General features: G+C 45.1%; 1 protein-coding gene and 1 long non-coding RNA gene across 3 annotated transcripts in view; one reads left to right on the top strand and one right to left on the bottom strand.

The window, feature by feature from the left end:
* LOC112248508 (oxysterol-binding protein 2) overlaps positions 1-22,839 on the top strand; it is a 90,449-nt gene that overhangs the window by 57,219 nt on the left and 10,391 nt on the right. The window contains exons 1-7 of one of the 2 annotated variants that reach the window (XM_024417596.2): positions 12,052-12,173; positions 13,024-13,277; positions 16,950-17,148; positions 17,697-17,820; positions 21,196-21,259; positions 22,164-22,313; positions 22,499-22,744. In XM_024417596.2, the coding sequence (XP_024273364.1) occupies positions 13,269-13,277; positions 16,950-17,148; positions 17,697-17,820; positions 21,196-21,259; positions 22,164-22,313; positions 22,499-22,744 (792 nt within the window). In that variant the 5' untranslated portion in view covers positions 12,052-12,173; positions 13,024-13,268. Of the gene's footprint in view, positions 1-12,051; positions 12,174-13,023; positions 13,278-16,949; positions 17,149-17,696; positions 17,821-21,195; positions 21,260-22,163; positions 22,314-22,498; positions 22,745-22,839 lie in introns of those variants that run through there. The other variant, XM_024417594.2, reaches the window with a different exon arrangement.
* On the bottom strand, positions 18,588-20,611 carry LOC121846357. The gene is made up of 3 exons (XR_006083220.1): positions 20,152-20,611; positions 18,801-19,080; positions 18,588-18,740 (listed from the first exon to the last, which is right to left on the bottom strand). It is a non-coding gene; the product is annotated as an uncharacterized LOC121846357 (long non-coding RNA).

The raw sequence follows: 22,839 nt of genomic DNA, 5'->3' as shown, positions 1-22,839 counted from the left end.
TGATGCTGAGACGATGTTTCACTTTAAATGTATGCCAAATATAAACCAATGATTGCAAAGTTAACAACTCTATGCACAAAGAGTACTTTTAACAATTTCCACTAATTACATGAAATAACCCGGTATATGGTATAAATGGTATTTTGCCCATGCCTAGACTGTAGTATACTGTAGTATTTACTGTAGTGTTTTGGGGGACTGTAGTAGGGTATACTGTAGTTATTACTGTAGTTTTTGGGGGGACTGTAGTAGGGTATACTGTAGTTATTACTGTAGTGTTTTGGGGGACTGTAGTTACTACTGTAGTGTTTTGGGGGGACTGTAGTTATTACTGTAGTGTTTTGGGGGACTGTAGTTATTACTGTAGTGTTTTGGGGGACTGTAGTAGGGTATACTGTAGTTATTACTGTAGTTTTTGGGGAGGACTGTAGTAGGGTATACTGTAGTTATTACTGTAGTGTTTTGGGGGACTGTAGTTATTACTGTAGTGTTTTGGGGGACTGTAGTTATTACTGTAGTGTTTTGGGGGACTGTAGTTATTACTGTAGTGTTTTGGGGGACTGTAGTTATTACTGTAGTGTTTTGGGGGGACTGTAGTTATTACTATAGTGTTTTGGGGGACTGTAGTTATTACTGTAGTGTTTTGGGGGACTGTAGTTATTACTGTAGTGTTTTGGGGGACTGTAGTTATTACTGTAGTGTTTTGGGGGGACTGTAGTTATTACTGTAGTGTTTTAGGGGGACTGTAGTTATTACTGTAGTGTTTTGGGGGACTGTAGTTATTACTGTAGTGTTTTGGGGGACTGTAGTTATTACTGTAGTGTTTTGGGGGGACTGTAGTTATTACTGTAGTGTTTTGGGGGGACTGTAGTTATTACTGTAGTGTTTTGGGGGACTGTAGTTATTACTGTAGTGTTTTGGGGGGACTGTAGTTATTACTGTAGTGTTTTGGGGGACTGTAGTTATTACTGTAGTGTTTTGGGGGGGGACTGTAGTTATTACTGTAGTGTTTTGGGGGGACTGTAGTAGGGTATACTGTAGTTATTACTGTAGTGTTTTGGGGGGACTGTAGTTATTACTGGAGTGTTTTGGGGGACTGTAGTTATTACTGTAGTGTTTTGGGGGGACTGTAGTTATTACTGTAGTGTTTTGGGGGGACTGTAGTTATTACTGTAGTGTTTTTGCTTGACTGTAGTATAATTGAGTATTTACTGTAGTATTTTTGGGGACATTACTGTAGTATTAATTGAAGTGTTTTTGTTTTATTATCTTTGACATATAAGTGGAGGCTTTCTCCTTGAGGAAACCTACTGGAGAAATACTTAAAGATTTTCCATAAGCTGTACGTACATAGGTAGGTAGGTAGGTACTGTAGGACAGGAGTCTGAATGGAGAGTTCAATGCTTCTGCTCTTTTCTATAACCTGTATGGAACACAATATGGTCTTGGTACTTGGTATGTAGGTTTCACACTTATGGGTGGCACAAATTGGGATATGGGGGAGGGGAATGAGCAGGATATATGCAAATTAAAATAATAGTTAAAATGATATAGTATTTTTGCAGACTAGTGTTTTTGCAGATATTTTTGTAGTATTTATTAGTGTTTTTTGTGGATAATACTTTAGTACAGGGTTAGGCAACCCTGTTCCTGGAATGCCGGGTACTGAAGAATTTTGTTCCGACTAGTCACCACACCCGACCTACTGAGCTAAATGGTCAGATTAGTGATTGCCTACATTCAACACACACTGGTCTTTCAGGTTGGTTAAATCAAACACATGAAGTGCCTTTGGGCACTCCAGGACCAGGGTTTCCTACCCCTGCTGTAGTATTTACCATAGTATTCTACAGTATACAACATCATTCTAAAGGTACTACACATGATCGAGGGATACTACAGGGTGTAGTATAGTATTCTACAGTATACTACAGAATTATATAGTAAGTACTGTAGTATTCTGGAGTAAACTGTCATATTTTTGAATGTGGGTGCCCTACAATGCAGTGTAACTGACAGTCAGCTACAGTCTTTGCATGCATTTCCCTTTTGGCATCTTGAATGGCTGTCTGTCATTGGCCCTGTCATCATGCAGCAGCAGAAACCTACAGCACCACTGTGGGTCCCCAGTCTCCAGTCCAGTCCTCCCACGCCTTCCCTTCCCAGCATGCACTCTCACGAGGACGACCAGGTGCCACTGAGGTGCTGAATTTGCATTTGGAGGAGGAACACTAATTAATGTCCATGCCTCCAGAGCGTGGGAGGCAGAGCACAGGGCAGTTTCCCCTCACAGGCTCTCTGAGGCTGTGTCCCAAATGGCACCCTATACCCTTTATAGTGCTCTGGTCAAAAGTAGTGCACTATATAGGGAATAGGGTGCCATTTGGGACACAATCGGAATGTGCTGTGGATCGATCCACAAACTTGTAAAGCCTGCTACAGTATGACAGGCAGGAAATAGAATATCACCCCTCTGTCTAATAAACATTCATCTAGATTTATTTCAGTGTTTTATTTTTAATATTTTTGCTGATCTTTTGCTCTATTGTAAGATGTGAGTTACGCAGCCCCTTGCTCACCAAACCCTGGGTTTGTTCTTATATCGTGTTCAATATTCTACTAGAAGTGTACTGCAGAGGGGGATGGGTTGTTCGGCACAGTTCCTCATTTGGGCGCTGTGTTACTGGGTTTAACCTGCCGTCTCCTCCATTTGTCTTCACTTGATGCATCTCAGGGGAGCCCAGCAGACAGTTAGCAATTACTGCTCAGGATTACACTCTCCTCCCTCCCCAGGCCCAGAATGCACCGCTCACACACTCCTGTCATCCATCCTCTCTCCACTATCATCTATCTATTCACTCACTCTGATGCTCTGTCTCTCTATCCCATCCCTCTATTCTCTTTCAATCTCACTCCCTCTCTCATTTTACGTTTTACATTTGAGTCATTTGACAGACGCTCCTTTCTAGTGTGACTTACAGTTATGATTTATGATTTTTATTTGGATCCCCATTAGCTGTTGAAGAAGCAGCAGCTATTCTTCCTGGTACCCACACAAAACATAGAACATGACAAAATACACAACACTAATGAACAGGGACAGAGCAACAAACATTTCAACTAAGAACACTGCGACTAAAGAACGCTACGACTAAAGAACGCTACGACTAAAGAACAATATGACTAAAGAACAATATGACTAAAGAACCCTACGACTAAAGAACAATATGACTAAAGAACCCTACGACTAAAGAACGCTACGACTAAAGAACCCTACGACTAAAGAACCCTACGACTAAAGAACAATATGACATGTTTTTTGTTTATAGTGCATTTAACTTAAGATGGCTAGGTGACGATCACGTATCACAATTGTAGTAAGTCAATTTTTCCTCAATAACGAAGTTGACTGAGATGTCTTATTTGAGATCATCTTTGAAGAGGTAGGGTTTCTCTCAGCTCCCTGTCTCTCTCTTCTCCTTTCTGCCATTGGCGTGATGAATCTGACTTACACACACAGGTACTAGTCAGCACTAAATATAACCTACTCTCCAGATGACTTGGGTGCGTATTACCTACCAAGGCACCATTTCTCCATCCACTGCCTCCTGTAACCTCAGGTGTGCTTGTGGTTTGGGATGTTAGCTGGATGAGGTAAAGTACCCTTCAGCTTGAGTCTCTACTTGGTACATATGCAGCTGAGTGGAGCTGGGCTCTGATAGGATTTCTGAAGTGGGATCATTGTAATGGGTTCTCTAAAAAAACACTGCATTGAATACCAATTAGGGTCGCTTCAAATGTTATTTGGTACTGTATCATTAGCTTTTATCTGATTTATGCACCGAAGACATTATTTTTATCATGATGATCTGTTAATAATTATTATCTCATTATTACCTGTCAGTGTGATAGTACTGCATCACTCTGCCAATTACACAGCCATCAGTCTCTCTCTCCCTACCTCTCTCTATCTCACTCTCTCTTTGTCAGACAAGAGATGGACAGACCAGGGAAGGGATAAATGAGCACTTTGTAGGGAATAGGAGGTTTGAGGTTGGGGCAACCTAGTCAGATACAGTGGGCTCCAAAATTACTAGCACCCCTGACTGGCAATGCACAAACACTACTTTAGAAAATATAAACAATATAATTATAGGGAGAAACTCAAAATATCAACATGTGAGAAATACAGTACTTTATTAATGTTTCAGTGGAACCCAGCAAAATCATTTGTTAATTTAATTAAAAATCAATGTCCTCCAAATTAAGGTTTCACAATTAATGGCACCCTTAAAGATTATTGTAAATAACATCTACTAAAATCAAACCAGGAATTCAATTGTCTTAGTCTTAAGGTACTGTATTGAGCCATTCCATCACTTCCTGTTTCACTAGGATATACAAATGAGGTAACACACATGCAATATCCCTTTGTCATCCAACACCATGAAGAAAACAAAAGAACTGGCAGTTCAAAAGAGACAGATGGTCGTAGACCTTCATAAATCTGGTAATGGCAACAAGAAGATCCACAAAGGATTGAATATACCACTGAGCACTGTCAGGGCAGTTATTTTGTTCAATGTTAAAGATATGGAACAGCTGAAAACCTCATGGTTAGAGGACGCAAATTCATTTTGCCCCCCAGGATAGGGAGCAGGATGGTGAGAGAAGCAGCAAAATCCCCAAGAATGACTGTGAAAGAATTGCAGGCCTTGGTGGCGTCTTAGGGTCACCAGGTTTCAAAAAGCACCATCAGACGCCACCTCCACAACCACAGGCTCTTTGGAAGGATTGCCAGAAGAAATCCGTTTCTGACCCCAAGACACATACGCAAGCATTACCTACTCATTACAACGCTGTGTGTACCCTGGGGCTGCTAGCCATGCCATGTGTCTTGTATTTTCGATGGGTTCGCTGATCAACCACTCATATTCTGTAATCTAATGCGGTTTAAGTTGTTCTGTCTTAGTTCTACATCCTAGTGTGAAAGCTCTCATTAAGCAAATAATAGTCCACCAGTAATACCCCTCTGGGATTTTATCTCATGAAACCATTGTTTATTTTCCCAGCAGGTATAGCCTCTCCCAGTAGCTGTGAGGTGTGTGTGGTAAGGTGGTTTGACTGTTATTATGAGATGCCAGGATTCAGATTGCATGCCAGAGGTTCCGGAATGGCAATTAGTAATGCAGACACCCTGCTGGAAGCAGATCCTCCACTAAACAAATCGGCCTAGTTCTTAGTGCATGTGACAGTTTATTTTTAAGTTCCATTACTTGGCTGGTGAACAAACTCCTTGGCAGAATGAGGGTGAATAATGATAGCAAGTCTTTGCTGCAGAGTTCCTTACTTTACCTGCTCCTAACTTCTGTTACATTCAAGAGTTCCTAAATTACATGCCCCAAAACACCTGTCCCAAACGTATAGCCCTTCTTTTCCAACACCTCCGTTAGTGAGTGGTAGACAATAATAGAGGGTTATCAGTGACCTACTAACAATCACGCCAAGCCATAATTGCTCTAGACCTAAAATTATCCTCTCTATATAGCAACAGTTTAGATTTATTGTCTGCTCATAAATGATTTAAGACCATACACTGGCCATATACTGTTCCTGATGGTCTATGTATTCCTTCCCTACAGCCCCACTCAGGCCTCTCAGTCCAGGGGGGCTTTGAGACATCCTGACTTTATCCTGCTTGCGTCGCTGTAATTTCAGCCTGTTTATACAGTGCCTTCGGAAAGTATTCAGACCTCTTGACTTTTTCCACATTTTGTTACGTTACAGCCTTATTCTGAAATGGATTAGATTGTTTCCTCATCAATCTAAGCACAATACCCCATAATGACAAAGCAAAAACAGTTCTTTATTTTTTTGTTAGTTTGTAAAATACAAAAAACGGAAATATCACATTTACATAAGTATTCAGACCCTTTACTCAGTACTTTGTTGAAGCACCTTTGGCAGCGATTACAGCATCGAGTATTCTTGGGTATGACGCTACAAGCCAGGCACACCTGTATTTTGGTAGTTTCTCCCATTCTTCTTTGCAGATCCAAGCTCTGTCAGGTTGGATGGGGAGCGTTGCCGCACAGCTATTTTCAGGTCTCTCCAGAGATGTTCATGTCCGGGCTCTAGCTGAATCTCTCAAGGACATTCAGAGACTTGTCCCGAAGCTACTCCTGCACTGTCTTGGCTGTGTGCTTAGGGTTGTTGTCCTGTCGGAAGGTGAACCTTCACCAAAGTCTGAGGTCCTGAGCGCTCTGGAGCAGGTTTTCATCACGCATCTGTCTGTACTTTGCTCTGTTCATATTTGCCTCGATCCTGACTAGTCTCCCAGTCCCTGGGGCTGAAAAACATCCCCACAGCATGATGCTGCCACCACCATGCTTCACGGTAGGGATGGTGGCAGGTTTTAATCCAGATATGACGATTGGCATTCAGGCCAAATAGTTCAATCTTGGTTTCATCAGATCAGAGAATCTTGTTTCTCATGGTCTGAGAGTCTTTAGGTGCCTTTTGGCAAACTCCAAGTGGGCTGTCATGTACCTTTTACTGAAGAGTTGTTCCGTCTGGCCACTCTACCATAAAGGCCTGATTGTTGGAGTGCTGCAAAGATGGTTGTCCTTCTGGATGTTTCTTCCATCTCCACAGAGGAACTCTATAGCGCTGTCAGAGTGATCATCAGGTCACCACCGTGAGCAAGGCCCTCCTCCTCCGATTGCTCAGTTTGGCAGGGCAGCCAGCTCTAGGAAGAGTCTTGGTGGTTCCAAATATCTTCCATTAAGAATGATGAAGGCCACTGTGCACTGTCAACTGTGGGACCTTATACAGACAGGTGTGTGCCTTTCCAAATCATGTCCAATCAATTTAATTTATCACAGGTGGACTCATATCAAGGATGATCAATGGAAACAGGATGCCTCTGAGCTCAATTTCGAGTCTCATAGCAAAGGGTCTGAATACTTAAATAAAAAGGTGTTTCTGTTTTTTATTTGTAATACATTTGTAAAAAAAAAATCTAATCAAATCCAATCAAAGTTTATTTGTCACGTGCGCCGAATACAACAGGTGTAAACCTTACAGTGAAATGCTTACTTACAGGCTCTAACCAATGGTGCCAAAAAAAAAAAAGGTGTGTGGTGTGTGTGTGTGTGTGTGTGTGTGTGTGTGTGTGTGTGTGTGTGTGTGTGTGTGTGTGTGTGTGTGTGTGTAGGTAAGTAAAGAAATAAAACAACAGTAGAAAGACATTTGAAAAAAGAGTAGAAAGGCTATATACAGACACCTGTTAGTCAGGCTTATTGAGGTAGTATGTACATGTGGGTATCGTTAAAGTGACTGTGCATATATGATGAACAGAGAGTAGCAGAATTGTAAAAAGAGGGGTTGGCGGGTGGTGGGACATAATGCCGATAGCCCGGTTAGCCAATGTGCGGGAGCACTGGTTGGTCGGGCCAATTGAGGTAGTATGTACATGAATGTATAGTTAAAGTGACTATGCATATAAGATAAACAGAGAGTAGCAGCAGCGTAAAAGAGGGGTTGGGGGCACACAATGCAAATAGTCCGGGTAACCATTGGTTACCTGTTCAGGAGTCTTATGGCTTGGGGGTAAAAACTGTTGAGAAGCCTTTTTGTCCTAGACTTGGCACTCCTGTACCGCTTGCCATGCAGTAGTAGAGAGAACATTCTATGACTGGGGTGGCTGGGGTCTTTGACAATTTTTAGGGCCTTCCTCTGACACCGCCTGGTGTAGAGGTCCTGGATGGCAGGCAGCTTTGCCCCAGTGATGTATTGGGCCGTAGGCACTACCCTCTGAAGTGCCTTGCGGTCGGAGGCCGAGCAGTTGCCATACCGGGCAGTGATGCTCTCGATGTTGCAGCTGTAGGACCTTTTGAGGATCTCAGGACCCATGCCAAATCTTTTTAGTTTCCTGAGAATAGGCTTTGTCGTGCCCTCTTCACGACTGTCTTGGTGTGTTTGGACCAATCTAGTTTGTTGTTGATGTGGACACCAAGGAATTTGAAGCTCTCAACCTGCTCCACTACAGCCCCATCGATGAGAATGGGGACGTGCTCGGTGCTCCTTTTCCTGTAGTCCACAATCATCTCCTTAGTCTTGGTTACATTGAGGGATAGGTTGTTATTCTGGCACCACCCGGCCAGGTCTCCTCCCTATAGGCTGTTTTGTCGTTGTCGGTGATCAGCAAACTGTTGTGTCGTCAGCAAACTTAATGATGGTGTTGGAGTTGTGCCTGCCCATGCAGTCGTGAGGGAACAGGGAGTACAGGAGGGGACTGAGCACGCACCCCTAGGGAGCTCCAGTGTTGAGGATCAGCGTGGCAGATGTGTTACTACCTACCCTCACCACCTGGGGGCGGCCTGTCAGGAAGTACAGGATCCAGTTGCAGAGGGAGGTGTTTAGTCGCAGGATCCTTAGCTTAGTGATGAGCTTTGAGGGTACTATGGTGTTGAACGCCGAGCTGTAGTCAATGAACAGCATTGTCACATAGGTATTCCTTTTGTCCAGTTGGGAAAGGGCAGTGTGGAGTGCAATAGAGATTGCATCATCTGTGGATCTGTTTGGGCGGTATGCAAACTGGAGTGGGTCTAGGGTTTCTGGGATAATGGTGTTGATGTGAGCCATTACCAGCCAGTCAGTGAAGACACCTGCCAGTTGGTCAGCACATGCCCCGAGCACACGTCCTGGTAATCCGTCTGGCCCCGCAGCCTTGTGTATGTTGACCTGTTTAAAGGTCTTACTCACGTCAGCTACGGAGAGCGTGATCAAACAGTCGTCCGGAACAGCTGATGCTCTCATGCATGCCTCAGTGTTGCTTGCCTCGAAGCGAGCATAGAAGTAATTTAGCTCGTCTGGTAGGCTCGTGTCACTGGGCAGCTCGCGGCTCTGCTTCCCTTTGTAGTCAGTAGTAGTTTGCAAGCCCTGCCACATCCGACGAGCATCGGAGCCGGTGTAGTATGATTCAATCTTAGCTCTGTATTGACGCTTTGCCTGTTTGATGGTTTGTCACAGGGCATAGCGGGATTTCTTGTAAGCTTCCGTGTTAGAGTCCCGCACCTTGAAAGCGGCAGCTCTACCCTTTAGCTCAGTGCGAATGTTGCCTGTAATCCATGGCTTCTGGTTGGGGTATATCCCTGGTTGGGGTATGTACGTACGTACACTTTGTCTTTATGGGGTATTGTGTGTAGATTTTTTTGTATTTAATCCATTTTAGAATAAGGCTGTAACGTAACGAAATGTGGAAAAAGTCAAGAGGTCTGAATACTTTCCGAAGGCACTTAACATTGTGGATCAGGACTGCAGACATTGCTGTCGTGGCAGCCATGCCATGCCACTCCCCAACCATGGCCAGTGCCAAGGCATACCCTACTGCCCCATAAAGAGAGGAGGATGGGATGGTGTGGATGTTGGTGTGTTTCTTCGGTGTTGGATTCTAGGGGCTATATTAATCCCCTTCATCCTACCTGGGGGGATGTCTCTGCTCTGCCAACTTTCCCCTCCTCAAGATGTCTCTGCTCAAACCTGACTTACTTGACTTAGGCCTTATCATCTTTGCCCCCTTTGGAGCATAGGACATCCATCATGGTTCTCCACCTCACTCTTTCCCCCACTCTACCCTGCTGTATCCTATAGTATTATATAGGCTATCCTATAGTAGGCAGTGAATCTCTCCATAGTCAAGCCTCACCAAACATAGACCTGTTATTCCCCTTCCGTCTCCGTGGTGCCTCCTGCCCTAACTGAGGCTAACTACTCTAACTGTAGGCTAATTCAATTCCAGGTCTGGGAGATTGTCATGGGGAGGGTTATTCTGGGTTCCAGTCTTTGTCACTGTTGGTGCCGGGCTGGATTGTCTAGCTCTGCCTGGTTTTGTCTTTTCCTCTGGCTGGACAGTTTTGTCTCTCTGTGCTTCTGCACACAGTGTGGACATTCAGTAATCTCACCCATTACATCACCTGGTCTGCACAGTCAGTCGCTGTGTGTCTAAACTGGTTCTGCCTGGTCACTGGTCACCGCCCACTGGGTGAAGATGGCGGTCCAAGGGTGCAGACATGGTGAGAGCCTTCGTCTTTCTTTTCCTGTCTTGTGTTTCCTCGCCCTGCCTCCTCTCTTTTCTCTCCTCCCTCTCCCTGGACGTCTCCTCTTACAAATTGGAGGGTTTGTCTTCCCATGTTTAGGGATTACTGGAGGACAATTGATCAGCACGAAGAGAGACGTCTTGTGTTGTCATTGTTCAGTCTCTTTAACACTACCAAACAGTTAGGAGCAGAGTTATTTTTGTTGTCGATTTTGTGACTAGTCATATGTTGGTCTTGATTTGTCATGATTGCCTTTTGTTGTGGTTGCCATTTCTTGTTATTATTTGAGGAGACTGTCTGTTGGTAGCATGCCATTCTGTCAGATCAGATTGTGGTAATTGCCGAGGCTCCGGACTGTCAACAGACATACAGCCCACTGGCCTGTGACTGAAACTTAGTCGCTTTAATAGACTTACTGCCTGGTTCTCACTGCTTATGGTGCTGCTGCCTGTCTCTATGTAGAAGTAGAAATGGGGTAGCAGCGCCTTCCAGGCGTTGTTGTCAGTAACGTGTGCATGTGAGGGCTGCTTGTTTTGGGCATCTCCGTAGGTTTGGTCACTTCCTCTGTGAGGTCAGAATGAGCTGCCATGTTGCTAGTGTGAGTGTGGAAGTGTAATTGCCTATGTGACATCTTCCTCTGCAAGCTAAATGGACACTTTCACACCAAGTGACATGCTTTGGACATTCTAGGGCTAAGCTGTGCATGATTACTCCCTCATCTAGCAGAGATAAAGATCAGGAGGAGAAGACTAAGAGAGGAAGAACAGAAGAGGACTGACAGACAGAAAAGTATGTAGATTCTGGAACAGTTTGTTAAGAAGGGAGAGTGAGACCACAAGAAAGAATACAAGTAGTAGGGACAGGAAGCTAAGAGAGGATAAGGGTGGTCGAAGGAAAGCTGAAATACCTTCAGAAATGATCTGAATGTAACTGTCAATTTAACATCATTCTTCCATGTCTTCCTGGAACCTGGGATGATAGTATGTTTCCTGATACTTCTGGATGGATTCTAGGCTAAATCAACAACCCCTCGCTCCTCATGTTGAGAGAATCTCCGCTCCTTTCAGAAATGTGAAAGACCCTCCTGTCTATTCAATAACCTGCCAGAGCTGTAGAGGCTGGTTTCCAAGGCTCCAAAGTCCAGGCAGTGGAACAAGGGCTCTAGTGTTGAGGGTGATGATACCTTACCTCAGGTTTTAACTTACTCCAATATGTCACATGTCTGCTGTGAAAAGGTTCATTTTGGTTCCTATACATACAGTACTGTAGCTTGTAACTCAAAACACACAAATGTACATGAACCCACTGCCACTGCTATAATGCACACATTACCAACACATAATACCGTAAATATGATTTCTCTGTTACTATTGTCCAACATGTTATGTTATGCTTATTATAGTACATATCATCTTCAAACCAATTTCCATAATAGTAAAATCTGCTGGCATGCAGACAACAAACACACGGCCACTTTCTGCACCTTGGCTTAAGAAAACAGTGGAGAACAAACATTTGAATTGTTAAGTGCCTTGCTCAAGGGCACATCAAAATAATTTTCACCTTGGGGAGTCAAACCAGCGACCTCTCGTTTACTGGCCAACGCTCTAACCTCTAGGCCACCTCTGACTTGCCTCAGTAAATCATCTGTTCTACCCTGACATTTGAAGGGTGTGTGTTTGTGGAAACGCATTGTCTTGATGTGGTTTCTCTGGAACAGATAGGCTAACCAGCCTCTCTCTGATCAAGTCATATTTTGTTGCCCTAAGGTTGCTTTACTTTATATCTTACCCTTCACGATGGTGGCCACCACCAGGGTCATTGCACTGACTGTTAAATCCATCCGATCCCAGAGGATTTCCAATAACGCCTGGGTGGGCTATATCGGGTTCTGTGCATGACCTGGTGGGTATTTCGGGCCCCACTGAGAGTGTGTATAATGTTCGGACAGACGCTGACACACTGTTCTCATATGTTCAGAGTGGCCCTGAGTAACCTCTCCACTGTCGCCACACTTCACTACGACAGAAGTCACCGCTGCAGCAGAGCCGAGGGAATGGAAGACTGCCTCATGTAAATACCCTGACTCGGCTTAAATACATGTCTTCTGCTTCCGAGGGTTTCACCATTATTTGTCTCTGGAATGGGGCCATTAAGAGAGAGATGTGTGCGTCTCGGTCCGATTGTGTGTTTGTCTCAGTCTGCGTGTCTGCATGTGTGCCTTTGTGTTAGTAAGTGGAAGTGAAACTGGAAACCAGCTGTAAAATCCAGCCAAGGATCATAGCAATTACCACACATTTTATCAGTGGAGGTTATTACTATTAAATTAAATTTTTATAGTATATCTGAATCTCTTCATGGTTAAGTCATAAATAACCCTGTGTATTTTTGATGCAAACCTGTCCTTCTATCCGTTCCGTCCGAGTGTGTGTGTGTGTGTGTGTGTGTGTGTGTGTGTGTGTGTGTGTGTGTGTGTGTGTGTGTGCGCATATGTTTGTGTACCTCTTTTGGATTGTCTTGAATCTGTAACCAAGCAGAGCAATCAGTAAACCACAGATTTGTCTCATTTAAGATCTCCAATCATATATTGAGGGGCATCCGTTGGCTGCCTGTCTGAATTAATTTAACACAGCCTTTGCTACTGGTGAGCCCACTGCACTGTCCTCCATTGTATGTGTCTGCAGTATGTCATCCATGACAAAGAGAGATCAATAAAGGGAGTCATGCAGCCCCTGGGTATTGGGCTTAGAATGTGGATTTTACATTTTAGATTAATGGATTCCAAATAGCATTCGGGGGATCATGTCTTGCTCATGTTGGTCGGTTTGTTTGTTGTCTGTCTCTCTGGTGAGGACCCTGCATCCCCGATTGCCCTCCTGTATTCCAGTCTCTTCTTATCTGACCTCTGACCTTTCCTCTGCAGATGACTCAGGAGACGAGGAGCCCACGACCCAGTCGGACCGTAGTGAGGGGATTCAGGGCACTCTGAAGACCCTGATCAGCAAGCTTGATGACCTCGGCACGTGTAACGACCTAATCGCCAAGCATGGGGCGGCCTTGCAGCGCTCTCTGAGTGAACTCGAGGCGCTGAGAGTCCCCGTGGAGGGAGGAGAGAAGGTCAAGGGTGTCAACGAGCGAGCCACCCTCTTCCGCATCACCTCGAATGCTATGATCAATGTGAGTAGTGAGACTTAAGGGTTCTACACATCTATTCAACTTAAGCTAACCAACTATGGATGAAACGTTGGGTCGTTTATCCCCAATTCAGACCAACCCTCTACATGTTGAATAAGGACCAACTACGAGCGACTATGTCCAGGGGCAACCAACTGACGCTACACACAAATTCTTTCCAAAACCGTCCATAGACAGTTGGGTTGGCTGTAGTTGGGCAGATGTGTAGAAGCCTTTACATGGCAATGGTTAGGCCTACTGTGTGAAGGGTGACTAGCATTCTCAGTGCTATGGTATGATAGATGTGACAGGAAGGACACAGGTCAGCATTGTGTATATTGTAGTCGTCTACTTAAGATTCTTAAATGCTCTTGCAAATGTGACGGGAAAGGGAAACACTTCTCAGGTGGTACCTCTTTCTAGCATCGTATTGTTTACAGTATGCCACTCATCCAGTTACAGTATGTAAGATATGTGCAGGGGTGTTGTTAGCATCGGAACTAGCTGTTCTGTTGCTATTGTCACCGTGACCACAGAGAGTCATTTCCATTGGCCAAGTGGTATTATAGTGGACTAGAGGGCAGAGGAAAGGAGAGGTCGGTACTGAAGGAGTGATTGGGGAGGACAGGAATAGTCTTGCCCCAACCCCAAACCTCCCTGGACCCTCCCAGTCCAGAGACCTGAGCCCAGAGAGGAATCCCAGAGCCCCCTCTTCCTCCACAAGACAGACATGCTCCTACAGGGGCCAGGCGCTACACAGACAACCAGAAAAGGTTTGTGTGTCTCTTCTACTCCTCTGCTTGGCTTTGATGTGTTTGACAATAAATAGTCTTGTTTTGTCTGGGCCACAGACTGCTATTTCTGTGGTGACGGGTGTCTGACACATGGGGGAATGCTCCCATAACATTGGTCACTGGCAGGTGGGATAGTGTAGCCAGGGCACATGTACTTTTGACATTTTGAACTGGCTTGAAGCTTGAACTGATACTGTGAGTAATGATGGTGTGGGTGTGTTTGCTCAGTTGAATGAGAATCAACCAAGTCATCCACAGGAGTTCAGCCCCATTTAGAGTGTGGAGACGTCTGCACTTTTATCACAGATTTTGTAGTCTTCCCTCTAAAGGATGCACTTTTTTTCTGCACACAGTTAATCACTGTTTTAATTAATTGGAGTGGGAACTGAAAGTTACTGGACAGGCAATTAAACACACCCTGTAGGATTTCCTATCTCATTACACCACTGTTAGATCTGGAGACGCTGTGGGGAAAGTGCTGCTTCAGGTTGGTTTTATGCAAAGGAAGGGGGAGTAGAGAGCCTAGCTATTTGATCACAGCTACAGTTGTTGTACCCTTTTTGTTTGCATTTGGCTTGTGATGCAGTTTGATATTTACACTTACATCATTTAGCAGACGCTCTTACAACTTACAGTAAGTAGCAAGCGCATACATTTTCACTTTCTTTTCTACTGGTCCCCCATGGGTATCGAACCCACAACCCTGGCATTGCAAGCACCATGTTCCACCAACTGAGCTATACGGGACCATATGTCACCAACACTGCCCTTTCTCTTCACTAACTTGGGGGTTGGAGGTGGTTGAGCGATGTTGGTCTGACCCTGAAGTGAAGCTTGGACACTGGTTCATTTAGGGGTGATGGAACTCCTCACGTGTTGTGTGACTGCTGTGTCGGTGAGGTGGTGAAGTGTGTGTTTGTGTGTTTGAGTGCTTGCGTGCGTTTGCACAAGTTTGCAATAGGTTCCCCTTTCCATTTTATGTTATCTAGCCATATGAAACCTCAAAGGAAATTGACACACCCAATCATGCTCATTCTGTAAAGTGAACCAGGACATTTAATTCAGCACTGACTAAAATATGTTAAACATGCTTGATTTTCATGTTGAATCATTATTCTATACACTGAGTTCAGACATGATATTCCCCAACCGTGAGCTATACGCAGCAGTCTGTTTAAATAATAGATTCAGCAGAACAAATGTGGAACCAAAATCAGGTTGAAGTTGATATTTAGTTTCATATGTGCCTGAAGAGCAGAAGGAAGTAAGTAGCTCCGTCACATGATTCACTGTCAGTCTGAATAGTAAAAACAGGACACTTCATACTTGACTGCTGAAGGTAAGAGGCTGTTATTTAGTTACAATAGGCTAACCCTGCTTGTCATTTGGCTGTGAATTGTAAAATCACTGAAACACTGAGTTAACACTTCTGGTTTTGGTGTCAGGTCATCAGCAAGTAAGTAGCCTAGTCCGAACCAGAACAGCCCGCAAAGCAGGAGACCTATTTCTGTAGCATGAGGCAGCTTGATGTACAAGAACCCCCTGTGGACAGGACGTGGGACTCGGGCTCGTTGCTTGTCAGTTAGGCTAACGTGCAGCTCTCTGATTCATTCATGTGATAAGCTATACTGTTGGATCTAAACTCGTAACATGATGATTGGTTGCGTGCACAATGCAGCACTTCAAAATAAACACCCTGTATATTCAGATATATTTTTACCAAAGCACCATGTAGGTTAATGGTCTCCTAGTTCTGCATCTCTATTCTAAATGGTGGTGGGTTGGGGTGAAATATTCTATTATTTTGAGCTACAGGCTCAGTGGGGGGGATATATAGGATGTCATGTCCCTGTTCCCTCTGTCTGAGGCCGATACGTCCTATCTGTGCAGCCCACTGATCTGAGAGGACACAGATTATCTGTGCTCTGTGACACGCGTGGCCCTCAGCTACACACCTCAACCAGAACGATGGCCAAGTGGTTTCAGCTATCCAATGGCCTGTGGTACCGGGACCAAAGAGGTTTTTAATGGGTGAATGCTGAACAGGATGCTGCACTGACTGCATAACAATGTGCTCACAGGATCAGAGCACTCAGTGGTTGTGTAGATTTGAGGACAAGGAGGTCCATGGATGGATGTACAGTATAGACAGGTTTATCAGGGTATACTGTTTAGGCTAGTTGTTTAACCATTCACCCTGATACTTACTTGGGGAAAGAGTGGTAGCCTGCAGGACTGATGTGTTTCTGCTTTCTCCACAGTTTTCTTATCACAGTGTGTGTCCCATTGACTTCCCAAAACATTCTGTGGTCAGACCTGATGTAGTTGGGGAAAATGCTGACACATTCTACTTGTATGTTTTGATCTAGAGTAAGATCCCTGTTTCGCCAATAATGCCAAGACCACAGTCGTAACTCAGAAGACCTTTTATGACTTGCCCTGAGTTCACTTTTTTTGTCCAAGGGTTTTGCCTGTGGATAAACATTCCCTCTCTGGTGCTATAGTGTGGAAACTCAGAAGCCTGCCCCTAAGACATGATTTAATATGCACACAGTAGCTGACACTCATGAGAGAGGCGAAGAGATATAAGTCATTCTCAAGATGTTGATGACAGTGCTAACAGTGGTCTAAGTACTGACAGTACTCATGTTTAGAATACATTTTATGATAAAACAAACATCAGCTTAATTGGAAAACGGATTTCCTTCCACCAGTCAAGAATGGACCTGGTAGCCCTCAACATCTACACATCCACAAGATAAATATCCTTGTGTGCATATTTGACTCTTTCATGATTTTACATGCCTCTACTCCTTATCTTCTGTCTGACATCCAGTGTTTGATGTGTGTCTGTGTGCTATGTTGTGTTTGTGATGATTAGGCGTGTCGGGACTTCCTGGACCTAGCGGAGACCCACAGCAGGAGATGGCAGCGGGCGCTGCAGTATGAGAGAGAGCAGCGTATTCACCTGGAGGAGACCATAGAGCAGCTAGCCAAGCAGCACAACAGTCTGGAGAGAGCCTGGAGAGAGGCCCCCACACTGTCCGCCAACACGCCCAGCGCCCCCACCACAGAGAAGGGTAAGGCAGACGGTCGGGCCCCTTAGTATTGCCCCTTAGTCCTTAGACTAACGGGACTCTGTTCATTTAGAGAAATAGACCATCTTGGGGAAATAGGAAATTGAAAGTCATGTCAGATGGTTTTGAATTATATTGTCTCTGTAATGAGACTGGAAGATACATTTCTCATGAGAGTAGTATTCAAATGGACACAATCACTCCTCACCTTTGTGATAGCCATCCTAGCGTAAAAGAGTAAGCTGTGTATCACACAGGAATGGATATATTATATTTTGTCAATCTGAGGTTGTATTGAAGTTGGAGTTGTTGCTTCCCTTCTCGTCTGGAATCAAGTTCAGTTCATAGTTAGCCTACAGGGACGTTACCTATTAAAGTCTTATGTTCTTTATTCATCTCCATGAGCATTTGATTAGCTACCCAACCGTCCTTTCCCCTCCACAAATCATGTGACTACTGCTGCACCAGTATAGAGCAGGGTGTGTGTTAAATGTTGCTTTACTGTGTGTGTGTTTGTGTTTGCTTTTGTGTGTGTGCGTTCTCTCTCTCAGTAGGGAGTGAGAGGCTGCAGAAAGGGGAGGCGAGTGATGAAGATGAGGATACAGAATACTTTGACGCCATGGAGGAGTCCCCTGCCTTTATCACAGTGACCGCCACTGAGAACACACAGCACAGGTCAGTCTCACCCTGTGGCCTGTACAGTACACTCACGCCTCCGTCTGCTTTTCACATCCATCTCAATGGATCACGGCAGTTTAGCTTGGTGTTACTTGAGTATAAGACAGACTCGGTGTGAATAGATTGTGATAAATACAAAGACTGGATGTCTTGATTGTGCCTGTTGATGGATTCTGTAGTGTTTACACCAGAATATCTGTCAAGCCCCAGAGCCACACGGTGCACCTCATTTTGCCTGTGTATGACTCATTCCTTTCATCAGCAGCTCAATAAACCTAAAACTTCAGAACCTCTTCCCCTCTCTGTGCTCATAATCTCTCACACACACACACACACCACACACTGGACGGTGGCAGTGTTGTCTGTCTGCAAGCATCCTCACCTGTCTGTTTTTAATGAGTGTCTGTCTTTACTGGACTGGCTCTGGCACTATTAACAGCTGAAGATGTTGTCTCTATGATAAAAGACAGCTCATCCCCTCACTGCTCCTCTACTAGGGAATGACCCACGGCCCGGCCACTTCTCTGTTTTGGACTTATGCTTTCATCTCCAAAATACTTTGGGTTTGTTATGTGTCTCAGTTGAAGAATTAGGGTAGTTGTTTTTTGCTGCCCTGTTTTACCAGAACACCTGTTGAGACACTATTTACACATATTCCTTTCCCCGTGAGGAGAATAGAATGTTTCTATATCCCAGATACATATTCTGCTGCGCCTCTCCAATCAGAGACACATCTATCCACCTCCAACACAGCAGCTCAGAGACACATCTATCCACCTCTAACACAGCAGCTCAGAGACACATCTATCCACCTCTAACACAGCAGCTCAGAGACACATCTATCCACCTCTAACACAGCAGCTCAGAGACACATCTATCCACCTCGAACACAACAGCTCAGAGACACATCTATCCACCTCTAACACAGCAGCTCAGACACATCTATCCACCTCGAACACAACAGCACATCTATCCACCTCTAACACAGCAGCTCAGAGACACATCTATCCACCTCTAACACAGCAGCTCAGAGACACATCTATCCACCTCGAACACAACAGCTCAGAGACACATCTATCCACCTCTAACACAACAGCTCAGAGACACATCTATCCACCTCTAACACAACGGCTCAGAGACACATCTATCCACCTCTAACACAGCAGCTCAGAGACACATCTATCCACCTCTAACACAACGGCTCAGAGACACATCTATCCACCTCTAACACAGCGGCTCAGAGACACATCTATCCACCTCCAACACAGCAGCTCAGAGACACATCTGTTACGCACGCCTCTATGAAGAGGGAACGCAACACCCTGCTACAAATAGACTCTCCGTGAAGCGAAAAAGGTATGGACTGTAGGTGCAAGTAAGAATGACAACAGGCAGAATGTGGTACCGTTTACAAGGACTTTATTCCTTTACACGGTAATATGGGGAAAAGGGGCTGGACGGAACCAAAGCAAAGAAAGTAAATCTCAAAGCCCCCCCCTCTCCTATCTTACCTGCCTACCCACTACTTACCTAATTTAGCACCACCTGGTGCCCTAACCAAAATACAAGGGGTGGTCCGCCCAGGTCTTACCTAGTGTGTCTACACAGCGAATATGCTACGGGTATATGTATGCCCGCGGGCCTCTTGCCTAAGCACTCCCTAGGTGCCTTCCCCTTTCCCCCTGGGAACAAATGAAACAGAATATTAAACAATTTCAAACAAACTAAGAAACAAAAGGATGTCAAATAAGCTCTATCTGAGCAACAAACTCAGAACATACCACTTTCTAGCAAAATCAACCTCTATCACAATCACTCTCAGCAATCCCTACCTCCATCAAAATCTCTACCTCCAAAAAGATCTCCCTCCTGAACAGAACACTGGCTTTTATATAGCTTCAGAAGGAATGGGTAATTGGAGACAGCTGTGTCTTGACGAGGGGGCGGGGTCAGCTCTCCAATTAGCCCTGGAGTCGATCAATCAGCTGCTTGAGGGATTTCAGGAAGCCATTTCCTGAAATAAACACATGCAAATACACAATCTACAACACATAATCTGGGGAACGTAACAACATCTATCCACCTCGAACACAACAGTTCAGAGACACATCTATCCACCTCTAACACAACAGCTCAGAGACACATCTATCCACCTCGAGCACAACAGCTCAGAGACACATCTATCCACCTCTAACACAGCAGCTCAGAGACACATCTATCCACCTCTAACACAGCAGCTCAGAGACACATCTATCCACCTCTAACACAACAGCTCAGAGACACATCTATCCACCTCTAACACAGCAGCTCAGAGACACATCTATCCACCTCTAACACAGCAGCTCAGAGACACATCTATCCACCTCGAACACAACAGCTCAGAGACACATCTATCCACCTCTAACACAGCAGCTCAGAGACACATCTATCCACCTCTAACACAGCAGCTCAGAGACACATCTATCCACCTCTAACACAGCAGCTCAGAGACACATCTATCCACCTCTAACACAACAGCTCAGAGACACATCTATCCACCTCTAACACAGCGGCTCAGAGACACATCTATCCACCTCCAACACAACAGCTCAGAGACACATCTATCCACCTCGAACACAACAGCTCAGAGACACATCTATCCACCTCTAACACAGCAGCTCAGAGACACATCTATCCACCTCTAACACAGCAGCTCAGAGACACATCTATCCACCTCTAACACAACAGTTCAGAGACACATCTATCCACCTCTAACACAGCGGCTCAGAGACACATCTATACACCTCTAACACAACAGCTCAGAGACACATCTATCCACCTCTAACACAGCGGCTCAGAGACACATCTATCCACCTCCAACACAACAGCTCAGAGACACATCTATACACCTCCAACACAACAGCTCAGAGACACATCTATACACCTCCAACACAACAGCTCAGAGACACATCTATACACCTCTAACACAACAGCTCAGAGACACATCTATACACCTCTAACACAGCAGCTCAGAGACACATCTATCCACCTCTAACACAGCGGCTCAGAGACACATCTATACACCTCTAACACAACAGCTCAGAGACACATCTATCCACCTCTAACACAGCGGCTCAGAGACACATCTATCCACCTCCAACACAACAGCTCAGAGACACATCTATACACCTCCAACACAGCAGCTCAGAGACCGATCCGATGTTACACACAGCCATGTGCTGAATAGAGCCACCCATCTATGTCTAGCTGCCTGCGCCCACCTGTTTCCGTTATTTTGTGTGTGTTTCGATGTGTGTGTCTGCGTACGTGTGTGTGTGTGTGTGTGTGTGCATGCGTGTGTTATTGTTAAGATGACATTTCTCCCTCTTCTAGGCATTCTCAGAGTAACCTGAGTGGAGCGAGTGGAGGCCAGACCAATGACTGGAACCAGGAAAATGTGAGCGTCTCTTTCCTCCAAACAGTTCTCAGTGATAATCCACATGCGTGTCCACATCTAGGCTTTATACTATTCACCTTTGTCACTGTGTGTGAAGCTCTTTGAGTTCTTTTTAACCTGTCTCCAATTGCTGTTTCCTAGCATCCTGTTAAGGAAAATAGCATATCACAAACTTGGGCATGTTTTGTTGCATTCTCAAACACACACACACACACACACACAAACAAACACACACACGGGAACACACATACACACACAAGCTCTCTCTCTCTCTCCATAATTTCTCTGGATCTTAATTACCAGTCAGACATCTGTTTTCCCAATTCTATCCCTCTCATTCTCCTCTTTTATTCCATCTCTTCCTCCCTCTCTTTCTCTCTTTCTCTGTCACTCTACTTCCAGATGGGGACTCACTTGAGTCCCTGACAAGCTAAGATCTACAAAGTTAGAGATCTACTGTCACGGATCCCTCCGGAACTTTCATTATGCACACCTGTCCCCTATTCCCACTGATTAGCACTTGTATAAGTGTGCCCTTTGGTGTCCATTGGGCTGTCTATTATTGTTACAATGTCTGTTGGTGCGTGTGAGTACCTGTGCTGTGTGTTTTGGGCTTTCGTGCCCTTGTGGATTGTGCAGATGATTACGGGTGTTGTCCCGTGTGTTAATCATTGTGCGCGTGTGTATTTATTCGAGGTACTCCTCGCTCTTTTGTTTGGGTTTCAACCCTGTGTTTTTGTTACGTGTTTGTTTGGTCTTCATGTCCTTACATGGCACACCGTCATTTGGGGTATAATAAAAAAAACAATTACCCATTCCTGCACCTGTCTCCCGAATCATATATACCAATGTGACATCTACACTGACAGTGACAGATGTTTCTCTCTCTCTCTCTCTCTCTCAGGAGTATCCTAGCTGTAATGATTCAGGGAAGGAGCTGCAGCCCCTCAGAAGGAGGAGGAGCCACATCCCAGACAAACCCAATTACTCCCTCAACCTGTGGAGCATCATGAAGAACTGCATCGGCAAAGAGCTCTCCAAGATCCCCATGCCTGTGAGTGTCATGCTTGTGTCCATGTAGTAGAATGAGCCTGGGTGTGAGTGCATGAGAGGTGGGTAGCGCAGGCATCCCAATAGGCTGCTATTTGGGACTCATCCAAAATGTGCTAGTCAATGACAAAACTCTTGTAACCACTGCCATCTGTCTGTCTTTCTCTCTGTCCGCCTGTCTGTCTACAGGTGAACTTCAACGAGCCTCTGTCCATGCTGCAGCGGCTGACAGAGGACCTGGAGTACCATGAGCTGCTGGACAAGGCGGCGCGCTGCGAGAGCTCCCTGGAGCAGCTGTGTCTGGTGGCAGCCTTCTCTGTGTCCTCCTACTCCACCACCGTCCACCGCACGGCCAAGCCCTTCAACCCCCTGCTGGGGGAGACCTATGAGCTGGACCGTCTGGAGGACTTCGGCTACCGCTCGCTGTGTGAGCAGGTACACACAGAGACAGAGATAAATGACAATATTAGGCTGAGACAAACACACACACACACAGGAAAATACTCCATGTGTCTGCAAATGACACTACC

The sequence above is a fragment of the Oncorhynchus tshawytscha genome, linkage group LG04 (genome assembly GCF_018296145.1).
Source record: "Oncorhynchus tshawytscha isolate Ot180627B linkage group LG04, Otsh_v2.0, whole genome shotgun sequence".
Lineage (NCBI taxonomy): Eukaryota > Metazoa > Chordata > Actinopteri > Salmoniformes > Salmonidae > Oncorhynchus > Oncorhynchus tshawytscha.
Note: the sequence above shows the minus strand (reverse complement) of the source record. Positions and strands in the feature narration are given on the sequence as shown.